Raw genomic sequence first — 24821 nt, 5'->3', positions numbered from 1 at the left:
GAGAAAGATCTTATTATAAACTGAAAAAAATATGTGGTTTTGTATTTGGTGGATAAAGCTATGGTTTTTAGCTAGAGGCTATTCAAAATTGTTAAATGATTCTGATCTCTTTATTTACTGTGAAGGAACACAGTGATTTAGGAAAATATTGATATATGAAGTGAGAGGCAGTAAGTGAGCTCAATGATCAATAATTTCAAAATTGCTTGTGAACATACTATGAAAGAAGGTAAAATCTTTTGTAAAAGAGATTATTTAGGGGCTTATTTTATTGCAGCTACTAAATCTTATTCTGTATGGAGAATCCTGGTAAGACTGAAATTGTAGAGAAAGTGGTTAACTGGTAATGCTGTATTATAATAGAGTGTTCTGACACTTAAGGTGAAGGTAGTTTGAGAGCAGAAAAGTAGTACAGTAGTGGGAATCAAGATACTTTTAAATGTAGTTATTGTTAATGAGGAATTTGCATATGTTCTGTGCTGAAATTTTAACCTCTGGAGATCAAATATTGAATGTTAATAACATATGTGTTTTCCTGACCATATACACGTGAATAGGGTTGCCAACTTTCTAATCGCACAAAACCAAACACCTTTGCGCCGCCCCTTCCGCGAGGCCCCACCCTTCTCTGAGGCCCCACCGTCACTCGAGCTCCCCTCCTTCCGTCGCTCACTCTCCCTCACCCTCACTCATTTTCACTGGGCTGGGGCAGGCAGTTGGAGTGCAGCGGGGGGGTTCAAGCTGGAGATGTGGGAGGGAGCTCTGGGTTGGGGCAGGGGATTGGGATGCGAGAGGGGATGAGGGCTCTGGCTGGGGGTGCAATCTCTGTGGTGGGGCAAGGGATGAGGAGGGTGTGGTACAGGAGGGCACTCTGGGCTGGGGCTGAGGGGTTTGGAGTGCGGGATGGGGCTCAGGGCTGGGGATGAGGTGTTGGGATGTAAGAGGGGGTGAGGGCTGGGGGGGGTGGGCTCTGGGGTGGGGCCAGGGAAGAGTGGTTTGGGGTGCAGGAGGGGTCTCAGGGCTGGGACCGAAGGGTTTGGAGCATGGGAGGGGGCTCAGGGCTGAGGCAGGGGGCTGGAGTGCAGGAGGAGGTTCTGACCTGGGGCAGGGAGTTTGGGTGCGGGAGGGGGTTCCGACCTGGGGCAGGGAGTTGGGTTGCGAGAGGGGGTGAGGGGTGCAGGCTCTGGGAGAGTGTTTGGGTATGGAGGGGGGTTCTGAACTGGTGCAGAGGGTCAGGGTGCAGGTGGTGGTGCAGGTTCTGGGAGGGACTTAGGGTGCATGAGAGGGTTCTGACCTGGGGCAGGGGGTTGGGGTGCAAGTGGGGGTGTGGACTCCGGCTGGGCGGCACTTACCTCAGGTGGCTCCGGTCGGCAGTGCAGCGGGGTTAAGGCAGGCTTCCTGCCTGCCCTGGCTCTGTGCCACTCCCCAAAGCAGCCTGCCTTAGCTCTGCTGCGCTGCCGACCGGAGCGGCCAGGGTCCCTTTTCGACCAGACGTTCTGGTCCCAAACTGGATGCCTGGCAACCCTACATTTGAAACAGGCAAGTGGAAAGACCTTTCGATGAACCACTTAAGTCCCACTTAAGACCTCAAAATAGAGTTTAAGTGCTACTTGAGTGGCGCTGGGCTTTGTGCTGGTCTTCTGCACAGAGGTGGATTTAATCAAAAGTTCATGCAAATAATGATACTAGTTGGAATAAGCAGCTCAGGAAAAACAGCAGTAATATTTGGGAACAATAAATCGCAGCAGATAGTGTATTCATCTGTTGTCATCCAGTAAGAGTGATAACACTATCAAAATACAGCCCATATGTAGTAACAGGACAACACTTGCATAAAAACTATCAGCCAATGTTTGTAAAGTCTATATCGCTTTGTAGCTGATTTTCTCTCATTTTCTTCTTCTTCTTTTTAATCTTATACTTGAAAATTAGACAAACACAAACTGTGTTCAGATTTTCTTGCAATTTCTTAACTCTTTTCCTCTCTTCTTTTTGACATTCTTTGACAGTCTTTTGACAGTCAAGTCTTTTTCAAGTAGTAAATTAATTTGGGTAGCAAGCACCACATCTGAATTTGTTACATGCTGGCAGTTCAGATAAATGGATATTATGATCTCAGCACATTTCTGCCCAGCACCACTGTGCCCATTTGCAAGAATCTGAGAAAGTGATAATATTCCTGTCAGTTTCAGGCCTCTGAGAAAAATATGGGGCAGAATTCATTTGTATTTATAGGATGCCTGTAGGGAAGCCAGCAATGCTGTGTTGCAGTTTACATGGGCATGTGGTGCTAACTCCATATAAAAAAGATAAGAGACCTATAGACATTTATTTGTGGGAACATGTAAGAAAAGCCAGAATGAATCAGTAATTGTCACTTACACAGGAGATGTATTTTCAGATTTCTCGTTGGAGAAATCTGTTAAACTTGCGTTACCTTTCAGAGTCTGTCCATTTTTAATTATTTTGTTGATTGAATGATTGCATTAAGTTGTATTTTACTAGGTTGATGCAATGTGTGCTTCCTGCCAGCATTTGATATGGATAAATCCACTTTTTTTTCTGCTTCGATAAACTGGAAGAGTTCTTATAGTTGCAGTAAAATTTATTTTATTAAACTATGTGTATATACTCAGTGTGGGTGAAAAAAACGTGTGTATGTCATAGTTTAACAGACCAAGACACATATTGTTACCAATTTATACCATTAGCAGAGCAGAATAGAAATAACACATTTAATCGGTAAATTTATGTATATTTGTAGTACAGAATATACATCTCTGTGTAAAAGTTCAGTTCTGCATAGCTATTTTTTTTCACTCCCATTTTGTATATATTGTTGAACTATATATAAACTCATTTTAAAATGATTTATGATTTGGGATGGTTAATGCATGTGTGACTTTTTGTATAATTAGTGATTTCCTCTCCTTATAGCCAATCTGATGTATATAAATCTGTTATTTATATGCAGCTGTAATGCACCCTGTTATGGAAAAACCCTTAGAAGCATACCAACACTAACTCCTCTTCTCTGCTTGCACCTTACTTCCCTGCTTCGAACAGCTTTCTGAAGCACAATGTCAGCATAACACTTCACTGGGAATTTCCACCTAATCTTGCTGAGTAGAATAGATGTCTGCCAGTCGCACACTTTCTACTGTGGTAGCTGCCCCCATTCAAGTCCTGTCTAAAGCACGTGAGAAACTGTTTTCCTTTCGCAAAAATTAGCAAGATTTTGAACAGTTTTTTGTGTGTGTGTGTGTGTGTGTGGGGGGGGGGGGCGGCATGCGCACACGCCTCATGAGCCTGTTTTCCAGCTGTTGGGGCACTAACCTGGGATGTGGGAGACCCAGATTTAAATCTGATTTACCTCCAAGAGGTGACTCGCTGCTCCAACTGCCGAGATATAGTCAGTCTCTGTCTTTCCATTTTGTCAAAAAATTCCCAACCATATCTAGTCCTGACTCAGCTAAGTACTTCAGCAAATGCATAACTTTAAGCATACTGAAGAAGTAAATGGGACTACTTGATCTTAAATTATGTGTATGTATGTAAGTACCTTGCTGAGGCAGTTCCTAAATGTACAGATCCCCAAGCACTCTGTGTTGCTTCCGAGGGGTTTATGAGGGCTTGGAGGCAGTGAGGGATGATGCTGTTTGGCTCTGTTACCCTTCCTTCAGCTTGTTTGTGGCCAGTGGAGCACCATTTTTGCTTCTTACCATCTCCCCATGCAGTGGAGTGGGTGGTAATGACCCCTAATGTAGTTTGTAGTAAAGCAGATGTCCTTGAGCGTTAAACCTGGTGTTCAGGCCCATTCCCATGTAATAGTTCAGGTTACGAAGGAAACCAACATTTTATTAATAAAGTGTACATTGAATAAAAGTGTGGTATGTTCAAAATGCTCCATAATAAGGGTTAGCCTAATCTCTACAGGGAAAGCGTTCTAGGCAAAAAACAAGCATCTCTAAAGCTCTATCCCCAGCAGTCTTACTCTAAAACTTTTCCTCGTTCGAAATAAATGAGTCAGCAGACCAGCAACAACAGAGTAGGTCTGAAATGTATGATGACCCAAGTGAGTATAGGGCTTTATAAATTATTTGCAAGACTTTAAAATCAATCTATCCATTTTATTCTGTTGTAAAGGAATGTTTTTATTAATACATGTGCCAGAAAGTAAAGCAGGATAGTAAAATTCATTAAACAAAGATTACTAATCACCTGATTTTGGGAATTTGGATTGTGTAATGCTAAATGCTAATAGTAGCACGTAAAGGTTAATGTGGAGGATAATAACGTATAACTAGTAGAAGAAAATTCTTTCATTGTCTGGTGTTTAGATCATATATGTTGATTCAGTTTGGATTATATTCCTTTAATTGTTTAGTATGAATAAATATTTTAAATAGGTGTGGTAAATTGTCAAGTATTTTCATTGTTTGGATGAAAAGATTTGAACATCTACTCCAAAGTACCAACAAACACCTGCAGAACCAAAGTGGATATAGAGCACCTGAACACATTCTGATTCATGAAATTAAAGCAGTTTACAGAGTTAGTAAGAAAAGAATATCACACTCTGAGGTTTGATGTCCTTTTCATGCAGAACAAAAGAGTTTCGATTCTTTCACTTCAAGTTTAGCCTAACCATTGTGTAGTAAGGGAGGTTTAATGAATCATTGTTTAACTTAGATACTGCCAAGTATTTGACAGTTAAATAGTCTCAAATGTGTACATAGCACTTTGCTGACAGACCCTTATTTAACTGTGATTAATTGGCATTGAATAGTTATTTAATTACTTCAGAATAAATCTAAGAACAGAGTGTGGTTTGATTAAGTTATTTAATGTAATAACATACATGGAATTGCTGGAGTGAGCACGTTCTCCACTGCAGCTTGCTACTGAAATTACACAAAGCGTTTGGAAGTTTCACAGTACCAAAAATAGCAGGTTCTTTTGGCAGATTCAAGTACTCTTGCAACACTGACGCTTTAAAAGATTTATTAATTGATTTATGAGAAGATTTTTTTTGGTCAGTGTAGGTTATCCATCTCATTACTATACAATGTCTATATTTTTAGTAATTTTGCTTCTTTTAAAATGCTATGTGAAGAAGATGTGATTCCTATTTGAATAATTCAGGTTGCATGCAGTAGTTGAGTTTGATAATTTTTCAAGCTGAAAATGTGGGTTAATTCTAATGCAGGATTTTTGAGGGAACATACATACTACACGTTCAGTGTCCTGAAAATACCAGTCCAAATGATCCATAGAACACTTACAGCTTATTTAAGGGACTTGGGGAAGCGTACGGGAGCCCATAGAGATGGTGATAGGGTATGAGAGCTCCAGAGAATTTAAAGAAAATATTTTCAGTAGGCCAGCTTTATAGGTCGCAGATATCAGGTGCAACAATCCTTTGAATCTGGGGAGCAGCCCAGGGAAAATTGTGTGTGTTAATGCTGGCAGAAAATGTGTAATCGTGTTCTTGGGAAAAGTTTGAGGATTTTTGCAAGAATGACTAATTTTGCAAGAATGACTAATTCACATCTAGAATCTCTTCTCTTGCACAGTTAATAGTGCATACCTAAGCAACTAAACCATGTGCTATTTAAAAAGGAGAAGTAGACTTTTGTTTCTTCATATCTTGTGAAACAGTCTTCAGTTTGAATTAGAAACTTAGGGTAATGTCTACACTGCAATTAGAAACCCATGGCAGGCTTGTGCCAGCTGACTAAAGCTTGCGGGGCTTGAGCTAAGGGGCTCTTCAGTTGCAGGGTAGATGCTCAGGCAGCAGCCTGACCTCTGGGACCCTCTCACCTTGCAGGGTCCTAGAGTCAGGGTTCCAGCCGGAGCCTGAATATCAAGGTCCCAGGGCTCCGGCTGGAACCCTGACTCTACGACCCTGCACGGTGGGACATCCCAGTTCTCGGGCTCCAGCCCGAGCCTGAATGTCTACACCGCAATTGAACAATTCTTTAGCCCAAGTCCCACAAGCCCAAGTCAGCTGCACAGGCCAGCCACGGATGTCTAATTGCAGTGTAGACATATCCATACTGTGAATATGCAGTCTCTACGTATGTAATATCAGAATGGCAAATCCCTGAATGGGGCACTGAGATTTGGATGCAGACTATTCTCTGTGACTGGTCCCTGATGATGGAATTTGCTCTCTCTCTGGTAAGCTGTCATAGCCTGAGTTTACTACTGTTCAGAGCAGTTATACCTTCTGTGAACTGGGTCCCCTGGGCTTGATTCTGATCTCATACAGTCAGTGGAGTAACACTGGGGTAAAATCAGCTATTGTGAAAGCAGGATTAAGGCCCATTGCTTGGTTTGTTTCTTTCTTCTGTGCTAGAAATTTTTTGTTTTTATTTGTGATGCACCCAGATACAACAGTAATGGGCACTAGAATAACTAATTAGCAATAGGAAAAGGAAACACGAGTCTTTAGGAGGCAAACACTGCCATGAGCTTAATGATCACAGTCATGCTTTACCAAAAGGATTGTGCATAGATACTGAATAGACAGTAAACAACTTTGTGCAATAACTATTGAAGGTTCCAAAATATTAACATCTTGCAATTGTAGATAGACCTGAATATCCTATTTAGGAATTGGTTGATCCAACTCCAGGATATTTACATTTCTTGTCTTTTCATAGGGTGGATTGTAGGAGGGCCCATTGCTTTCAAGTTCAGTCATGTTCATACACCAACTGTTTTTCTTACTCATATTTTAGTCCTTGTCATTCTACAGAATTACTATATTTACATTTGAATGTAGATTAGGCAGATTAAAATTTTTTTTTTCACATTTTATTGATAATGGCAGATTAATTTCTACTTTCCTACTAGCTGCTGTATCAAAAACATTCTCTAAAAACATATAACAATTTTATAAGGCAATCACCAAAATTACATTTTTGGTATTAATTAGCAATTTGATTACCCATGAGAATTATGTAGGAGTTTGTTTGTACTGTGGATAAGAGGAGGAGATAGTTATGCCAGAGGAATCTTTCTTATGGTTCACCCAGCTTGGTTTTAGCGTGGGTCTGTATGCATCAAAGAACTTTAGTCAAATGAGATGTTATAGTAAATAAGAATATTCTGGAACTTGTTCTTGGCAGTCATAATGAGTTTTGGTATTATTTTATACAATTTTTGTGTTGCATATGTTTTATTTTGTTTTAAAGAGCCAGAACAGAACTTTATTATTGTTGCAACTTAAAACTTTCTCCATCTCTTTATAGCGGCTATAGTAGAGCTTTGAAACTTTTTGAGGTAGTGCAAAGGGGTAGTCACTAACCCAGTAACAAACCTCTTAAAAACTCCTTGGGTAACTTTCACTTGTAAATTGCAATAAAAACCTGTCAGAAAATGGACAACAAAACTTCAGATACTGTTGGGATTGAAACTTCAAAGTGATAAACTGCTTTGTGATAGTTTGTGGGCATTTCATTACTAATTTGTCTCAGCCCTTTACCCGTTAGGGCCCCGTATACAAAAAGTACAAAGTTAAACTGTTTTCACAACAGTGTTAGAGTAACTGTAATGCTGCTCCTGGAAGGAGTTTGCATATGCATTCTACTCATTGAATCATGGGACATGGTGAAGGTATCCCAGGTTTCCTGACATTGTTAATACTGACCTGCACTGTACTACTGGTGTGGAAGCAGCCAGTATGAAAGAACTTGCTTTGTTGGTGCAGTGCTGTGTATTATGGAATTTCTTCTGAGATAATTCTGCTGCAATCTCTTATCACTATTACAAATAAACCAGATTAAAGGTGAATGCCAAAGCAAAATTTAAAACAGAGAGAAGCTCAGGCTTCTGTGTTGTATGTCCCTGCTAAGCAGGCCACAGGGGCAGTCTGAAGAGAATTTAGCCTTACACTTTCTTAAATGATCTTTTCCCTTGTGAAATCCTCTTGGTACTATTTGGTTCCCTTGAAGATATCTCAGAATGTGATGTTAGAGCTACCAGGAGTCTCACTGCAGCACATGCATTTCGTGGGCAGAGTCACCCCTCCTGGGTCAAAACCCCCATGAGGGGACCAAGGGGAAAAGAAGCCTCCAAGAGGCATCCCTTGGTGGAGTTTTCCCTGATCTTTCTGTTCCAACATGAAACAACTAGTGAGGCTCATTTGCAAATCTGGAAGATACCCAGAAATTGCAGGATCTCTGCGCCATCTGCACGGAGGCCCTGTGTCTCAGAGCTATCTCCATGTCCCTAGTGTGCCCTTCCTCTCCCTCTACAATTGCTCTGCATGAACAGGGACACCTCCTGGTGACCACTGACTACCCTTAAAATGTGATTCCCCATGATTCAGGGGCACTTCAGAACAGGTTACTGTGCCAGGATCAGTTAATTTTCCCGAGTACTCTTTACAAGGTTGAAAGAAGGATTATGTGTTTCTCACTTCACCCCACTCCCACCTAATGTGGGGTTTCTCAGTCCCTGTCCAGCCCACAGTGCATCAATCCTGACCCTGTGAGCAGTCTTCTGTGAGGTACTAGGTAAGTGGGGATAGTTCTGTAGAAGTAGCTGTCCTTTCCCACTGTGTGGTGAGATCTGCATGAGGATTTTAGGGGCACAGCCTGGTCACATAGTGTTTGTGATGTCACAGAATAATGCACTGTGAGATATCTTCAGTAAACCTAGACATACCAAGAGGCTATCTCAGGGAGAGAGAGAGAGGAGAGACTGTTGAGAAAGCTAGTTTAAAGAAACATTTGTGAACTGAATCATCCTCTCCCACCTCATCCTGGCTAATGAGACAGATGTTCATCACAAAATTCTCTGTTTAACTCTGTTTTCATTTTTTAATGTGCAGTTCATCTTTATTCCAAACTTTTAAGATCAACAGAATTTTCAGCAGAGGAGCTGCTCTTGCCCCTCTACCAGAGGAGGATTTGGAAAGCATTGATTTTTGTCACTTTGCTGCAAACAAAAGACATTCCTTGATCCCTTCCCCTTACGATCCACAATTCCAAAAGAGAGAAAAACCAAATCTCATCACAAAATACATTAAAATAATAGAGGTAGATAGATAGATAGAAACTTGAATGTGTCCACATGCATAAACCCCTGATGAAAGGCAAGATTCTCATCCCTAGGTTAAGTGGTACCTTATTTCCTGAGTAGAAGCATCAGATGGTGGAGTAAAGTACTAATCTATCTAATGGTGGCAGAATGGTGATGTTTATAATTAAAGCTCTCTTGCTATGACTGATTTTTTTTCACTCAAGTAGAACTTAGGAAAATAGAAGAGAATAAATGCTTCAGTGATAACAGATTAAAAATGTTATTAGTTTTAATAAAGATCAGCATTGTCAAGGTTTTGAATAAATATAAAAAACATGCTGCATCAACATAAAAACATGCCGCATCAACACAAACCTAACTAAAATTTGATTTCAGTAACATCTGCAACATAAATTTAAATATGCTAAGATTTCTTTACTCTTTTCTTTTGTGAAATCTAAGTTGGATAAAAATCACAGAACTACTCAAAAGGACCATATTAGGACTTGTAGTAAATGAATACAACTCAGGTAAATGTCAGTGGAACTTGCAAGCAGGTACCAGGAGTCAGCCAGGTTATGGCCCATATTGATTGATGTATATAAGTAGGTATTAAGAATCTAGTCCTATAACTGCTTACTTATGTGGATAATGTTATGCATGTATGTAAGGGTTTGCAGGATCGGGGTCTTCAGTTCTAGCTAAATGACTAGTTTCAAAATGTTATTAAACATTTGAAATAATATAATAATAATATATGGAGATATACCTATCTCATAGAACTGGAAGGGACCCTGAAAGGTCATTGAGTCCAGCCCCCTGCCTTCACTAGCAGGACCAAGTATGATTTTTGCCCCAGATCCCTAAGTGGCCCCCTCAAGGATTGAACTCCCAACTCTGGGTTTACCAGGCTAATGCTCAAACCACTGACCTATTCCTCCCCAAATGATGGTGCCCACACACTATAACTGTTAAATAAACAATTTACATCTGTATTAAAGAAGCATTCATTCAAAATGAACATTTTTATTCTTTTTTAGCAAAATATATTGCACTAGCTGTAAAAAAATCTCCCTTTGTGTTTTGTTTTCAGAAGATCTTTTTTGTTTATTTTCAGATGCCAGCCATTGTCGTCTTGCTTTTCTTAAATTGTCTGTAAAACTAAACTATAATGTATTTTTAAAAATATTATTCTGATTTTTTGTGAGTTTTTTTAAAAAATCGTCTTAGAAAAAAACCACAATTTCTTTTGAATCCTGTTTTTATAGGGAGAATCTTAAATCGTTTCTCCAAAGATATTGGCCATCTGGATGATTTGCTTCCACTGACAATTTTGGACTTCATACAGGTAATGTAGATGTTACAGTTTTGAGAATTTTACCTTGTACTATGAATTTCCAGTTTTCTATACTCAGTTGACATACAAAACCCAATAACTTATCTGCCAAAGTTTTAGCTGAGTGAATGTAATGAAAGAGCTTCTTTGTGAAAGAAGGGTGTGGTCAAAATTTAATGTGCAAGTGAAAAGCTATCATGAGCAATAAGTGGCAGGTAGGAGTGGCTATACAGCTTGCTATCATGTCAAGATTTCAGTTCATAGTAGCTACATGCTTGGTAAATTGCTCTGGATTTGCCTCCAAGCAGTCTGGCAAGCATAGTGTGTTATGAAATATATCCACAGTAAAGAAACAATCAATTCACATGGCAAGATAGCACAGATTAACCTAATTATGTGTGTACTTCCACAAAGAAGCAAATGCTTACTGCACCATTTTGGATTAAAATAGGTGTGGCTATTTACAAAGAAAGGATTAGTAATAACAGGGTGAAAATAATAGTCTTAATAGGAACAAGAGAAAGAAGTTACTGCAAATAGAAAAATGTCTATAAACAAAAAGTATTTTAGTGACAATGAAAGGATTAAATTTATGGCATTACAGTGATTTTGATTGGCATCCCAATTAGTCCTTTTCATGAATACTTCAAAAGCAAAATGTTTACAAAACCAACCGCTGTATGCTAAAATATTCTTAATGCCTGTAGCCTTAAAATTCAGAATTGCAGAAATTAGAGATAGAAAAGATTGATTAGGCCATCTGTAGATTCATCACGTTACCTATTCAGAAATGTTTCCTACAGTGAGCTGAGGGGTGAAAACATTATTACTTAGTGCTTTATCCAGTCTGTTTATGGATGACTCCATGGAGGTTTCACCTGTTTTTTCATATTGAAATTAAATGTTTGTGAAAGTTACTTTCAGCACATAGTTAATATTTAACTCTTGAAGTGTGCTGAAAAACTAATTTAGGACATTTTTCGCTAAAACACATTTAGAAAACACCTGTTTTCTTGCCTAAGCAAGGCCTTACGGTTGAAGAGCTTTTTGCCCTGCTTTTCAAAGCTGTTCAGTGCAGTAGACCCTTTTTGGGAGGGAGATGGGATGGCTTTTTTTTTTTTAATCTGCTCACAGGACCTCCATTAGAAATTGTAAACTCTTTTTACCATTAGCTGCTGTTTTCCTAACTCTTAATGTTAAGCTTTTGAATTTGCCTGGTTTCCAAAGTATACAAGACATCTGTCCTATGCACAGAAGGTAAACAATCCGCTAGTGTGTGTGTGTATTGGCCATTTATTTCTATCAATTATATGGAATCAAAACTTTGTCTTTCTTTAGACTTATCAACTATCTTTTATTAGACAGGACATCTTGCTTCGTTTCAATTGGTTTAGGCAATGCATTTGTGTCCTGCTATCCTGCTGCGTGCCCAGACTCTTCTGCATACTGCCCATTTGCTAGCCTCCTCTCCTGCATATAGTATGCTTCTGCTCTCCCCACTGTGAACAGGACTGGGTAAATTCAGGCTGCAGACAGTGAAATGACATGGCTTTGCTGCTACTTCTGGTACTTGATTGGCTGCCCCTGTAATTAGCATGAAACTCCTCTCCTCCACAAAGCCTGGTGGCTGCTGCCAAAGCTGGAGAGAGCTGGAAAGAATTTAGGGGACAAAAGGAAAGGGGAGGTGTTGAGAAATTGAGGAGGGGAAAGGGAACAGAGGTGAACAGACAGTTGCAGAGGAAATGATGTTCCGCATTGTATTCCTCAATTTAGGGTTAACATGTCCCATATTGTCACTCATTTGAGAATAGGGAGGGGGTCTGTGTCCCATTGTGGAGTGTCTGGAGGTAGAGAGGTACAAATATGTCTTTCCAATTGGTGCAGGTAATTTATATTATTACATGCATCTTTCAAGTGCCTGCCACTGTAGTTAGTAAGTGCTCAGATATTACAGGCAAATGGGGGCAGAGTCAGTGTATAGTATGTTCACCCAAACTAAACTGATCTGGGATGAAAGAATAAAGTATTTCTTTGTAAATTTGAATTTCTTGTTCTTTTGACAGTTATCAAGCCTCTTATCCATATTGTGAAAACTGCAATTTGCAAAAGTTTCCCTTCCGAAATCTCATGTGCTTAGCTACTTAGTTCATCTCTTGTAAATAGGGCGTTTAAGTAGTTGAAAGACAGGTGTTCTAAAGTTTGCACTGTACACGAAAACACACAAGCTTTGGGAAGAGATGTATGGTATACTTAAGTGGGAAAAAAAGGATTTTTTTAAGTACACTAGTTGTAAACATCCAGAATCTTTACTGAAATTATTTAAATTATTTTTGTTGTACATAAATTTCAGTGCTTCCCTGTTCTGTTGGGCATAAGAAAAGAAGCCTTAGTTAGTTAAATCTTATTATAGGTTTGTTGCATTTAGCTACTAAACTTCTGAGCATGAGAGGAAAAACGTTCCCTCTCTTTGTTAAAATGTACCACTGATGAACATCAGTGGTGCCTATTAGTTAATACATCTTGAATTTAACAGCAAAGTTTTATAATTACATTATTTATTTCTCTAAGGAAGCATAGATTTCTAGAGAGGATAACTGTTATCAATTATGATAAAGATCTTTTGTCACTTGTTTTGTCTGCAGGTGTCTTTTATAAGACTTTCTATAATCCCTTCAGGAAGAAATATTTTCTTCTTTTTAAGAACAGTATTAGCTAAGTATAAAAGCTCTGATCCCTACTATTGTTGTTGATTCTTTGAGGGACATTTCCCAACATTCATTGTTTAAATGGTTGTCAGGAGGAATCAAGTGAAATTTAATAAACAATGCAGTAACTGGTTCATCTTACTTTGTGTGTAGAAGCTTTTCTTGTGAGGATTTGCATTGAAGAAGTGGTCCTTATTGTGAGTTATCGTTAGGGTAGTTTTGAAGCTTTCCAGTCCGTTACTATATTAGCAAGTGTATATTTCATTTCTGAACAAATAAACTTAACTTGGCTGGGCTCAGATACTACAATGAGGAGTGCTGTAGACGTATCTATAAATAAATAATAAAATTTTACTAGTTTCAAGAATTTCATAGTTAAAAAGAATATAGATTTTAAGAGAATACCAAAAATTCCTAGTATTACCATAGGCCCGTAATAAGATTTACACACTGCACTATAGTTCTAATGAACATGATTAGTCTAGATAGCTATACTGGATGAAAAATAATTCCTAAAACGGAAATAATTACATTTATTTTGTCTGTTATTGGATAAACCAGAAAGAAATAGTTTGTTTATTTTTAAAAGAGAATAGAAATGTTCTGGACATGTAATAAAGAGTTGTTAGAGAAAAAATGAAATGGGGGGCATGCAACAAGCACAAAAATGCTTAAATAAAGCCTTACTATATTTGGGTTCCATTGCTGACCATGATTTTCAGAACTGTGGATCTGAAAGGGCACTCAAAGTTTGCTCAACTTGAGAATGAAGGTATTCAAAAGAGAAGATTTTGGCCTTAGAGAATGAGGAAATTATTTTTTGCCTGCTACTTTGTAAATCTTTAACAGCATACAGGAAAGAAAGGTCATGTTCACTTGATAACTGTCTGTTGGAATAATTGCTTCCATCATTTTATAAATAAAAATTAGAATGATCTGTCAGAGCACATATTTAAAGATATATGCTGCTACACTGATATCAGATGGAGCTGTATGTGCAGACGGAGGGTAGGTTATTATACTTAACTGAGTTTCTTTGAATTTTACATTTACAGCCTGATTAAAAACTCATAAAAGTAAATAAGAATCTTTTCATTAACTTCAGTAGATTCTGGATCAGGCCGCTAGTGTTCAAGGCCCGTATCCAGAAATAGGTGCACTTGGTGTGGGCCCTTATGTCTCTGATGGACTCTGTGTGGGAGTAAGTTTCCAGGCCAGCTCATCTCTTTGAAAATATGTGTCATATTTATTAAATTCATAACTGATCATTTACATTTCAGGATCTAACTGATTGCCATATTTGGGTTCAGGAAGGAATTTTTCCCTGGATCAGATTGGCAGAGACCCTGGGGGGTTTTCACCATCCTCTGCAGCATGGGGCATGAGTCACTTGTAGGTTGAAACTAGTGTAAATGGTGACATCTCTGTAACTTGAAGTCTTTAAATCATGATGTGAGGATGTCAGTAACTCAGCCAGAGGTTATGGGTCTATTACAGGAGTGCAGGAGGTCAGACTAGATGATCATCCTGGTCCCTTCTGGCCTTAAAGTCTATGAGATTTACTGCTATGTTTGTTATAGTCCAAGCTGATTTTTAGAAAGTTAGTGACTTAAACTAGTACATGAGTGGAAATAACTTGAAAAGCAAAATGAAGGTAACAGTTTGGTTGATGTAAGCCCATATACTTTGTTAGTCACTTACCTTATAACACTTACCCTCATTCTTCCTTCCCCTTTCTTTCCTGCTGTTGGTTACATTCATTTGGGACATCTTTTTTTCAACTAAGTCAGGGGTTGGCAACCTTTCAGAAGTGGTGTGCCAAGTCTTTATTTATCAGAGGGGTAGCCGTGTTAGTCTGGATCTGTAAAAAGCAACAGAGAGTCCAGTCTTAAAGGTGCCACAGGACTCTCTGTAAGTCTTCATTTATTCACTCTGATTTAAGGTTTTGCATGCCAGTAATACATCTTAACATTTTTAGAAGATCTCTTTCTATAAGTCTATAATATATAAGTAAACCATTGTTGTATGTAAAGTAAATAAGGTTTTTAAAATTTTTAAGAAGCTTCATTTAAAATTAAATTAAAATGCAGAGCCCCCCGGACCGGTGGCCAGGACCCAGGCAGTGTGAGTGCCACTGAAAATCAGCTCACGTGCCGCCTTTGGCACGCGTGCCATAGGTTGTCTACCCCTGAACTAAGTTGTAAGCTTTTCAAGGCAGGAACCATGGATAAAATGTTCAAAAGTGCATTGATGACTTAGGTGACTGATTCTCATTGACTTTCAATGGGATTTAGACACCTAAAATTACTTAGGGTACATCTACACTGTAAATACAGTAAAGGGTTAGTTCTTTTTTTTTTTAAATGGAGATATCCTATCTCCTAGAACTGGAAGGGACCTTGAAGGTCATCAAGTCCAGCCCCCTGCCTTCACTAGCAGGACCAAGTACTGATTTTGCCCCAGATCCCTAAGTGGCCCCCTCAAGGATTGAACTCACAACACTGGGTTTAGCAGGCCAATGCTCAAACCACTGCGCTATCTCTCAAGTTAGCTAACAGGTTAAAAATAGCAGTGTGGATAGGAAAACTATTATCTTGAGGTTGAAGCTCAAGGGTAAAGCCTGTAGGGGAGCCTGGGGTTGCACTTGAATGCTAACTTGATCAAAAGCTGGGTTGCGATGTCTTTACTACTATTTTTTTCTGAGTTAGCGAACACCTTTTTTTGCACAAAAGACATCTCCTTAGATGCTTCAGAATATTTTACTCTATACCTGCTTATATGTTGTATAACATTATATTAAATAACATTTTATATACAATAGCCCATATTTTCAAAAGTGGCCACTGTTTATGATGCCTCGATTTCTGCATGCTCAACTTGACACTTTAGGGGCTTATTTACAGAGATGCTGAGAGTCCATATCTCATTGAGTTCAAATGGACTTGTGGATGCTTAGCATCCTTGAAAATCAGCATTTTAAGTGTCTCAAGTTGGGCTCGCAAAATTAGTAGCCACTTGAAAATGTTGGCCAGTATGCTCATCTTCATAAAGGTCTCTACGGATTCTTCCATTTCCAATAGCTTCACCATTTCATGCCCTTTCTCTTTTTATGTTCCCTTTCTTCTACAATAGCCACTAGTTGGTATTTAAAGTCAGCATAATATAGATGTCTTAGTTTATTGTCTTTTTGATAACAAAATGTAAATCCTCTATGATTTCATTATTCATATCTAGATAAATGAATTGCTGGTTTAGTTTCCCACATATTTAAAGAAGATAATTTAAAAGCAGTATTTCCAACTCATTTTGATTTTACCCTGTGCTGTATTTTAAAAAATTCAAGATTTGTTTTGTTTCTGTGGAACATTGTGAACATGTGAACTATCAGCAGCTGCCCTTGGTAAAGGGCAGTGATTTATTGAGGAAAACTGAATTGCAAAACCTTTTTCCTCCCAAAATCAACAGCTTGACTGAGCTTAAATAACTGACTTTTCATATCCTTTCATCACATACAAAGACCTAATCTTGAGACTACTTGAGCCACCAATGTAGGCTTTGGCTAAGACCACCGCTGAATGTGTCATTCCCTTCTCACCACACACAAAACACATTGACTGCAGCTTTATGAAGTGAAAATACCGAAGAAAAGGAAAATGTGAAGAAGGTGTCCACAGTCATTCCTTTAAAAAAATAGCTGCTGCATCTGGATATTAAGAACAAAAAGTGCCTAAGACTGGAATAATAAGCTAGGGTCACTTGCTTTCATAGGTGCAAAAGAGTGGAACTGCCTTTACTTGTTTCAGTACCACTGACCCTTGCATTTTATTGTTTGGCAATGTCAGGGAAAGTGTGTAGAAGGAATTCCAGCATCTTTTAGCTTTACAGTGACTTTGTCATTTTGTGATCCCTATAGTTTGTTTCCCCCCCCACCCCAACTTAGTCAGGTTTTGTATGTGTGAGATAATTTTAAGATATGTGTACATTGGATAATGAAATAAAAGTTCTTTCTCTGCTAAAAGATTATGCAACTTGGTTGAATTTTCATGATATTTTTAAACATCAGAATAATGAGGGTATAAAAAAATACCCAAGGACTGGGATCTTTGTTAAATGTCTGTCTGTTCTCTTTGGTGAAGCAGGTGGTACAAACATGTGTCTTTTGTGTGTGTGTTATTACGTTCTGATTTTTTTAGTGATATTAGGTGCACAGATTCTGTGATTTTGCCATTATAGGAAGTTTAGCTAAAACAGAACAGTAAATAGCAGCATGGTGACAGTTAATCATGTGGGACTCTCTGAACCTTTTTCTGCTTGCATCTACTTGTTCCAATTTCTCTTTTCAAGCATCCATGCCACAATGGATCAGTTAGTGTTTAACATGAGGCTAATTAAGACTTATTGGGACAGGGGGATGGGCGAAAATAAGAAGGTGATTTTTACTAGGGCTACTAGAAGATGGCACAGGCATTTAGATAGAAATATGGTGAGGTGGAAATGTTCATTTTTAAAAAAGAGGTGATTCTATAACTTTTTCTGAAGTCCCTTGATTTTTGTTTGGTTGGTTGGTTTTGCATTTTCATTGTTGTGATTAACTCAGAATAAAAATATACTGTTTACACTGATGTGAAAAAAAAGGAGGGGAGGATTTCTGCTTTGAAGACCAAAAATGCTGTAGGTGGGAGGTTAACATGGTGTGTTAGATAAATAATGTAGCCCTTTATTTGGTCTCTCATTCCTCTTTTGAATGCCCCAACTATTAAATCTCAGGAGCCAGATGGAGTAATCTTGATGATATCCAGCATATATGCCAATATATGCAAAAGCCATTGCTGTGTCTTTACAATGTAACTGTCATCCATTTTTCTTCAATGATTTTAAAAATTATTTCTTGCACTTCAATCAAATGCTAGTCATCCAGATTTAGGCCAGAGCCATGCAGAGGTCAGAGTAGTCTCCAGTTTCCAGTTTTTATTTATACTCTATAACTATTTTCAGCATTATTAGTGACAGGTAAAGTTTCATTCTCTCTCTCTCTCTCTCTCTCTCTTATATATGCAATAAGCTTTATTACTATAGCGAAACAGAAATCTAATATAAAATATCAAATAATGCACATAACTATTTCAGTATTTTCTGGATTTTGTTCTTGTTTCATATCCATTCTATTTTTGAATAAAATAAATTCTTTATTCATATGTGGACGAAGACAGTATACAAACATTCCTCTTAATTATTTTGCATTTATCTTTTGCCCTTGATGACTCTGTTTCTCTTCCCTAACTCTTTTCTTCTTCATTTTCTTTTCACTTTCTTGTCTTTTTCTTTGTGTACTTCTCAGCTTTCAGCAACATACTGTACCTAAGTTATTTCTCCGATTTTTCTTAATGAATTGGGGAAAAGCAGCATTTTGAATATAGTACCTCTCAGTTCCTTGAAAAATAAAACTAGCTTTCATTTAGTGATATATGAACTCTTTTCTCTGTAATTCTCTTGGTCTAGAGTCCTAGAAGTCTTGTGTGATGCAGTCTTTTGGCAAGATTTCTAGTAATTCATGGTTTAGACTGGTTGCAAACAGTGGGAATATAGCAAGGACAGATTTTCTCAAAGTATTTTGGTGCCTCTGGATGAAACCAAAAGGTGCTGAGGTGCACAAAACTACTTTACAGTTAAATGACATTTTTTCCTCGACAAAACTACCAAACAAAGGTTCAGTTCTAGTTTTAGATGAAGATTTAGGTCAGCCCTTACCTTTGGCATTCATATCCCTATTTTCCTTCCCAACTTACTTTGGGACAGATCTTTAGCTGGTGCAAATCAGCTTAGCTGCATTGAAGTGTACCAGCCTTTACACTAGCTGAGGATTTGGCCACCCAGAGGCCAAATGAGGAGTTGAGTTCACCCAGAATTCCTAAATGTCTTTCAAGAGATCCTGCTGATCCTATACTCTTCAAGTCTTTTAGAAGTGGGGTTTGGTATATTTTACTATGGAAAGGCCACAAAGAGGTATTCAAAAGGCTAAGCAAATATATTTTCTACAGTTGGTATTTTTGATCTATCTTTGTTGAAATACTTAATTTGCTTTTGGCACAGAGTTGGAACCTTTGATTATTTATTTACATGATTTGTAAAGCATTTTTATAACCCTCCACATTTGTAGCACAGCCTGATTATTGGGAAAAAAAAGACATATCAAGGTCATTAACATTTCTAACACTTCATAGCAGTTAGAAATCTTTTAATTCTACTGTCAATCAGGGAGTGTAACAATCCTGTTCCAAATGGCGATAAGTACAAATCTTCTAGATTGCCTTAAACTATTGATATACTATAGATATGACTTATGTGCTTACAAACAAAGTAGGATTTCACTGTTTGGCAAAAAAGACTGTAGATTTTACTTTTGATTTGTGGAAAAAAACTGAGCATAATTTGAATTACTAAGCTATGTTTACTAGTGTGGGTGTTGGATCGTTATGCATATTTATTCTGAAAACAAACATGAGGACAAGAAATTATCTGTAACAAAAAATTATATATCCCATAGAAATGTGCTGCTAGGGTTATGTGTGCATATCATGCCGTACTTAAGAACTTTTATCCTGCTTTTCACAAAATCTGAAATTGATATAGTTGCTGATCAGCGAATCCTCCAACAGATTAAGGAGTTGCATTGATGACTCCACAAACAGTACATCATCTATGGATTGATTTAAAGAAAGGCAATTTAAATTGCTGATTTAAATCACCAAGTGGAAATCCTTGCTATAAATCATCAATTCTAATCAAGTTTTCCACTTGTACTTTAGTTATTTTCTAACTACATTCCTATTGGTTGATATAACCATTAAAACCTGTTGATTTACAACTAAATAGAGCCTTTATACTAGATTTGCTACCTAGGAGGGTCCACTATAACTATATACATTTATTTAATATTTAACATTTAATATAGTTTATATTTTCAGATTATTATTAATTGCACCTTTTTATTATGTTAGAAAATGGTGAATGGTATATTGCTTATTTGCTAGATAATTAAGATTTTTTTTTCATGATTTGTGACAAGCTGCATTAGGGTGAGAACTAGAATTGAAGCACTTAAAGCAGCATATACCATTTTTTTAATGCTTTAAATATTTTAGATACCTAAATTACAATTATCAAAATGTTTCACATTTACAACTAAATGATTTCTTAAACAGAGGGATTATCTGTAGTCAATAAACAAAACTATTATTTCAGCCCAACTTGGTAAATTTTTCAAATACGTACAAGTGAAAATGACTGGAGCTTAAGTTTCTACTTGCCTAAGAGTGGGTCTACACTTAAAACACTGCAGTGGCGCCACTGTAGTGCTTCAGTGAAGACGCTACTATGCCAACAGCAGAGCTTCTCCCATCGGCATAGTTAATCCACCACCATCAGAGATGGTGCCTATGTTGATGGGAGAAATTCTCTCATTGACAGAGAGATGTCTACACCGGGGGTTAGGTCGGTATAATTGTGTCATTCGGGGGGGGTGTGGATTTTTCACACCCCTGAGCGATGTAGTTATACCAATGTAAGTTTATAATGTAGACCTGGCCCAAATCTCTTGAAAATGAGACAGTCTATTATGTTACTTAGACTGTCCTTCAAACTTTTAAAACTAGGGAATCTCATCCCCTCCCTCCTTGTTTTTATTCATAGACTGGAGGAGACAAGACAAGTTTTCCTGCTTTTTCAACTCCTAATTGACTTCTCAACTTTGAATGTATTAGTCCAAATGAAGAAAATACTCTTTCTGTGCCTGCAGAAGAGGCTAGTGTTGTCAAAAGCAGTTGTAGCTCTTCAACAGGCTCTGGTTCCAGGTGCTTAGCTAGTGACTTTCTTTAAAAGAACATCAGCAAACATGTACTGCTTGAATGGTTCACCTCCAAACCTGAAAGTCATTGTGGTTAACATAATTAATGGGTGATTATTAGATGCTCATGTCATAGTGGCATCATCTCCTTCACCAGTTAGACATCATCTACCCTACCCCGGTACTTTGGGTTGGGAATATTGGCAAGAAAATGAGGTGGAGTAAGTGCCTGATCCATCTACTTCTTTACTGCCTGCAATTTAACTTTGTTGTTGGGTATTTCTTTCTTCAATGTTTCTTGACATGCTTTCCACATTTTAACAACATCAGCAATATAGCAGCTTCTTTGTGCAGTTTGTCCAAGGCTATGGAAATAGGTTTTTGTTAAGTTGGCCCTAAAATAATGGCTGCAGCTTGGGTCATCTAGTACATTGAAAGAGGAGGGCACTTTTCAGGGACTTCTTGCTTCTCAGCTCTATGAGCTAAGATGTGAAAAAATTATCCAAGTTATACACTTCTTGCTTTGGGAAGCATGGCTGTCTTTTGGTATTAATTTAATAGCACTTTTTACTTAGTTCATTTGGATTATTTTCTCTAGTTCTGAAAATAGGAGAAAATTAGGGGGGAAAAAAGAACTTTCACTTTCTAGACAACAGCTATTATTATTATTATTAGATATTATTATTATCATTATTGTGGACAGCTAATATTCTATACCACTGTGTTCACTTCCATCCTCTGTTCCCTAACTCTTTATTTTTTAGTGGGCTTTGAAATACAGCACAGTCCTTTAAACAAGTAGACCTTTCTTTATTTGCAAGTCATTTGTGTCCTGTTAAATGGATTATTTTAGGTCCTCATTGCTGATAACAAATGTTAGGCTCCCAATAAGAAATACACTGGCTTAGTAACTGTTTCCTTATGTCTGCTTCCATAACTGTAACTGCCTATAACTTACTCATAGCTAAAAGAGTTTTCCATAGCTCAAGAGGTAGAGGGCTGGGTTTTTGGTTCCAGTTTTGTTATCTGCCATCAACTGTGGAAAGTGAGTGAGTGTGTGTGTGTATATATGTCCTCAATTTGTCAAAAATAAACTCTAAAAGGTTTATAGTTTATCTGCAGTGTTGTTAAGGTAGTTTCTTTTTATTACCCATTCAGATATTATCTGTACTTCTCAAAGACAAGAATACTGTAATAGATCCCACTCTGGAGTTGGATTCCCTGTGCATGATTGAAGTTAGAACCTACTCGGGTGACCATATTTCCCTATGCTGAATACGGGACACCTGGTAAAATTACTCGTATTCAAGCAAGTTCAATGGCAGTCAATCAGAACTATGCACTACAAACATTCAAAAACATACAAACCCGTTAAAAAGAAATACTGCGTAGTTGGATTATTTTTATTTACCTTCTTATCTTTAAGGCTTTAGGGTTCACACAGGGAGGAGTGACACACATAAGGAGAGGTGACACACACTCCCGTACGACTCTCTCGCACGGAGGGGGGATGACTGACCAACCCGACCCTGCCTGCTGCGCTCTGCCCTCCATGCCTGCTCCTGGGACAGACTCACATCTCCCAGTACTTGGCCCCGAGGCAGCTTGCAGTCAGGGGTACAGGATTTCTTTTAGGCATTGTGGTTCCAGTTGAGGGCAGAGGTAGGCAAGGAGGTGCCCTTAGAGCTGGCTAGGATAGGGACAGCTGACTCTGGAGGGAATGGTACACTGGAGAAATTCATATTTTCATTTTCAGTGATCTGGAAGGGGGTTTTAGAGGAGCTGGAGTCTTTATGGGTCCTCCCACTTGCCCAGGAGCCACAGTGAAAATGAAATAGTCTCACAGGAGTTTAAAGAGCTGCTTTGCTGATCACACTGCTCTCCTGAGTGCTCTCCTCACTCACGTGGCGAAGGGGTGAGAGCCGGGCTGGTAGCAGAAGTTTAGATTCTTTTTTTCCCCTAGTATTACTGTACGTTTATTTATCCAAGTAAAATGTATCCTATCATCACCCTGCCTTGTCTCCCAGGGTATAAATCTACTCAGAGTACTCTCAATCCACCATACATGTTCAGTAAGTGAAACAACATAACTTCATTGGTGAACTTTATCAACTTTCTCTGCACTGCCTCTTCCATGTAATTAATAAATACATCAACACTGGCCTCAAAACTGACCCCTGGAGAATTCCCATATTAACTTATTTTAACTCTGATGAATAGTGGGCTACAATAACTGTTTCCTATTGTTGAACCTGTGTATAATTCACAGCATGACTTTATCTCTTACCCTTTAGTTATTTTTCTTACTAGTCTTTTATGAGGCACTGTAACAGGGTGCCAAAGTGCATGATCTTGCATAGGGATGCAGGGTTCTTTTGTTGATCCATCCTGTTAAGAGGAATTGAAATCTTGCATAAAGGTGATAAGTAAATTCGGTTGATTCATTGTGCCACGAAGATACAACAGAAATGTGTGTGTAGGACCCTTACATGAGTATAGGGGAAATTAATGTTCAGACAGGAAGGTCCTGTAAGAAACCCTAAGAAGATATAGGCGTAAGGGGAGAGGTTTCACTGAAATTTGTGCTGATTGACTCTATTGGTAACTCAAAAATAACACAGCCACCATGGGGGGGCAAGTTTGACTTTATTCAATATGTGTGGACTTTATTAGAAGTAAGATGGGAATGCTTCCTGCTTCATAGGCAACTTAATGGAAAATATTATGAAAATCCAGGTAATTCAGTTTATCCATTAGGTCGTCCATATCTGATATTTCATTAAACTTTTCCAAATACCTTTAAAAATATAAGGATTGACGCTTTCCTGCCAACAAGTCTTGCTTTCTCAAGGCCAAAGGGAGTCCCACATTTCCATTGACATCTGGAGATCAAGCAGCAGTAGAATTCAGCTGGAATTTAGTTACACACAAAAGTTGATAAACCCAAAGGGATTACACATCTAGGAGCTAGTACGGAGTATGGAGAACAGTTTTCTAACAGTGTAACTTCCAAGAAGTAATAATTAACACTGTGCAGGAATTTAACATAAACCTGGAATTTCAGCTATATGCATGTCATAAAGGCTTATGTTACCTATCATTGGGTACATATGGGAGCACTAACTGCCCTGAGGATTTCCACACCCTAGACAATTAACCTTCTCACTCTAGTATCTCCAGATTTCTATAGGTAAGCTTCAGGTTTAGCCCAGCTGTTCAGTCTCCTGTTTCTTCCTGGATTCTTAACCTGGTACACTGGTCTCTTTGGAAACCTCTCTTGGCAGTGTTCCATGTTGTTCTTCCCTATAGAAGTTACTTTTCCTATTATCAGATTAATTACATAGGCATAGAAAGTTCAAACTTTAACATACTGTCAGGCAGTTGGATCTTCAGTTTATGCTGGGTAAGGTGGTTCAAAGAACAACACCTGAGTTTCTGTCAAAGTTCAATTCAACCTTTCACCTGAGCTAGCAGATACATCTATATAGTTCTCTGAATGGCTGCAGAGCAATTAACTATTACATATCTTGAACTTGTCCATTTTGTAAATCAGGTACACTGTTTAGTTATTTGCAGGATCACAGGAAATGGGTCAACGCCATGAAAGCAAGCGTTTCATGTTAGGTCAAGTTGGTTGTAGCAGCTTCCATTAGACTCTGGCAGAACAAATCATGCAGAAAATAGAGTAAATTTTACAATTAATCTGAAATATTAAAAACATTAAATCTTATAAATGTAATGTGAAAATAATAGTGATCTAGCTATTATACGAAAGTTGTTGTTTATCCTTTTAATTGGAGTGTCATCTTTATGTCTGAATATTTAACCTTTTAATGATGTGAAATAGTTTTTGAGCTTGTTTTAAGTGGAATCCTTCTGGGTAAGGAAGTAATGTTTTCTCTTG

The 24821-nt window shown here is 38.2% G+C and overlaps 1 protein-coding gene across 2 annotated transcripts in view; it reads left to right on the top strand.

Moving 5' to 3' along the window:
• Window positions 1-24821, top strand: part of ABCC4 (ATP binding cassette subfamily C member 4) — a 235430-nt gene that overhangs the window by 144580 nt on the left and 66029 nt on the right. For both annotated transcript variants that reach the window (XM_054012156.1, XM_054012155.1), the window contains exon 20: window positions 10302-10381. In XM_054012156.1, the coding sequence (XP_053868131.1) occupies window positions 10302-10381 (80 nt within the window). The remainder of the gene's footprint in view (window positions 1-10301; window positions 10382-24821) is intronic.

This window comes from Malaclemys terrapin, chromosome 1 (assembly GCF_027887155.1).
Source record: "Malaclemys terrapin pileata isolate rMalTer1 chromosome 1, rMalTer1.hap1, whole genome shotgun sequence".
Taxonomy (NCBI): domain Eukaryota; kingdom Metazoa; phylum Chordata; order Testudines; family Emydidae; genus Malaclemys; species Malaclemys terrapin.
This window is presented reverse-complemented; position numbering and strand designations above follow the sequence as displayed.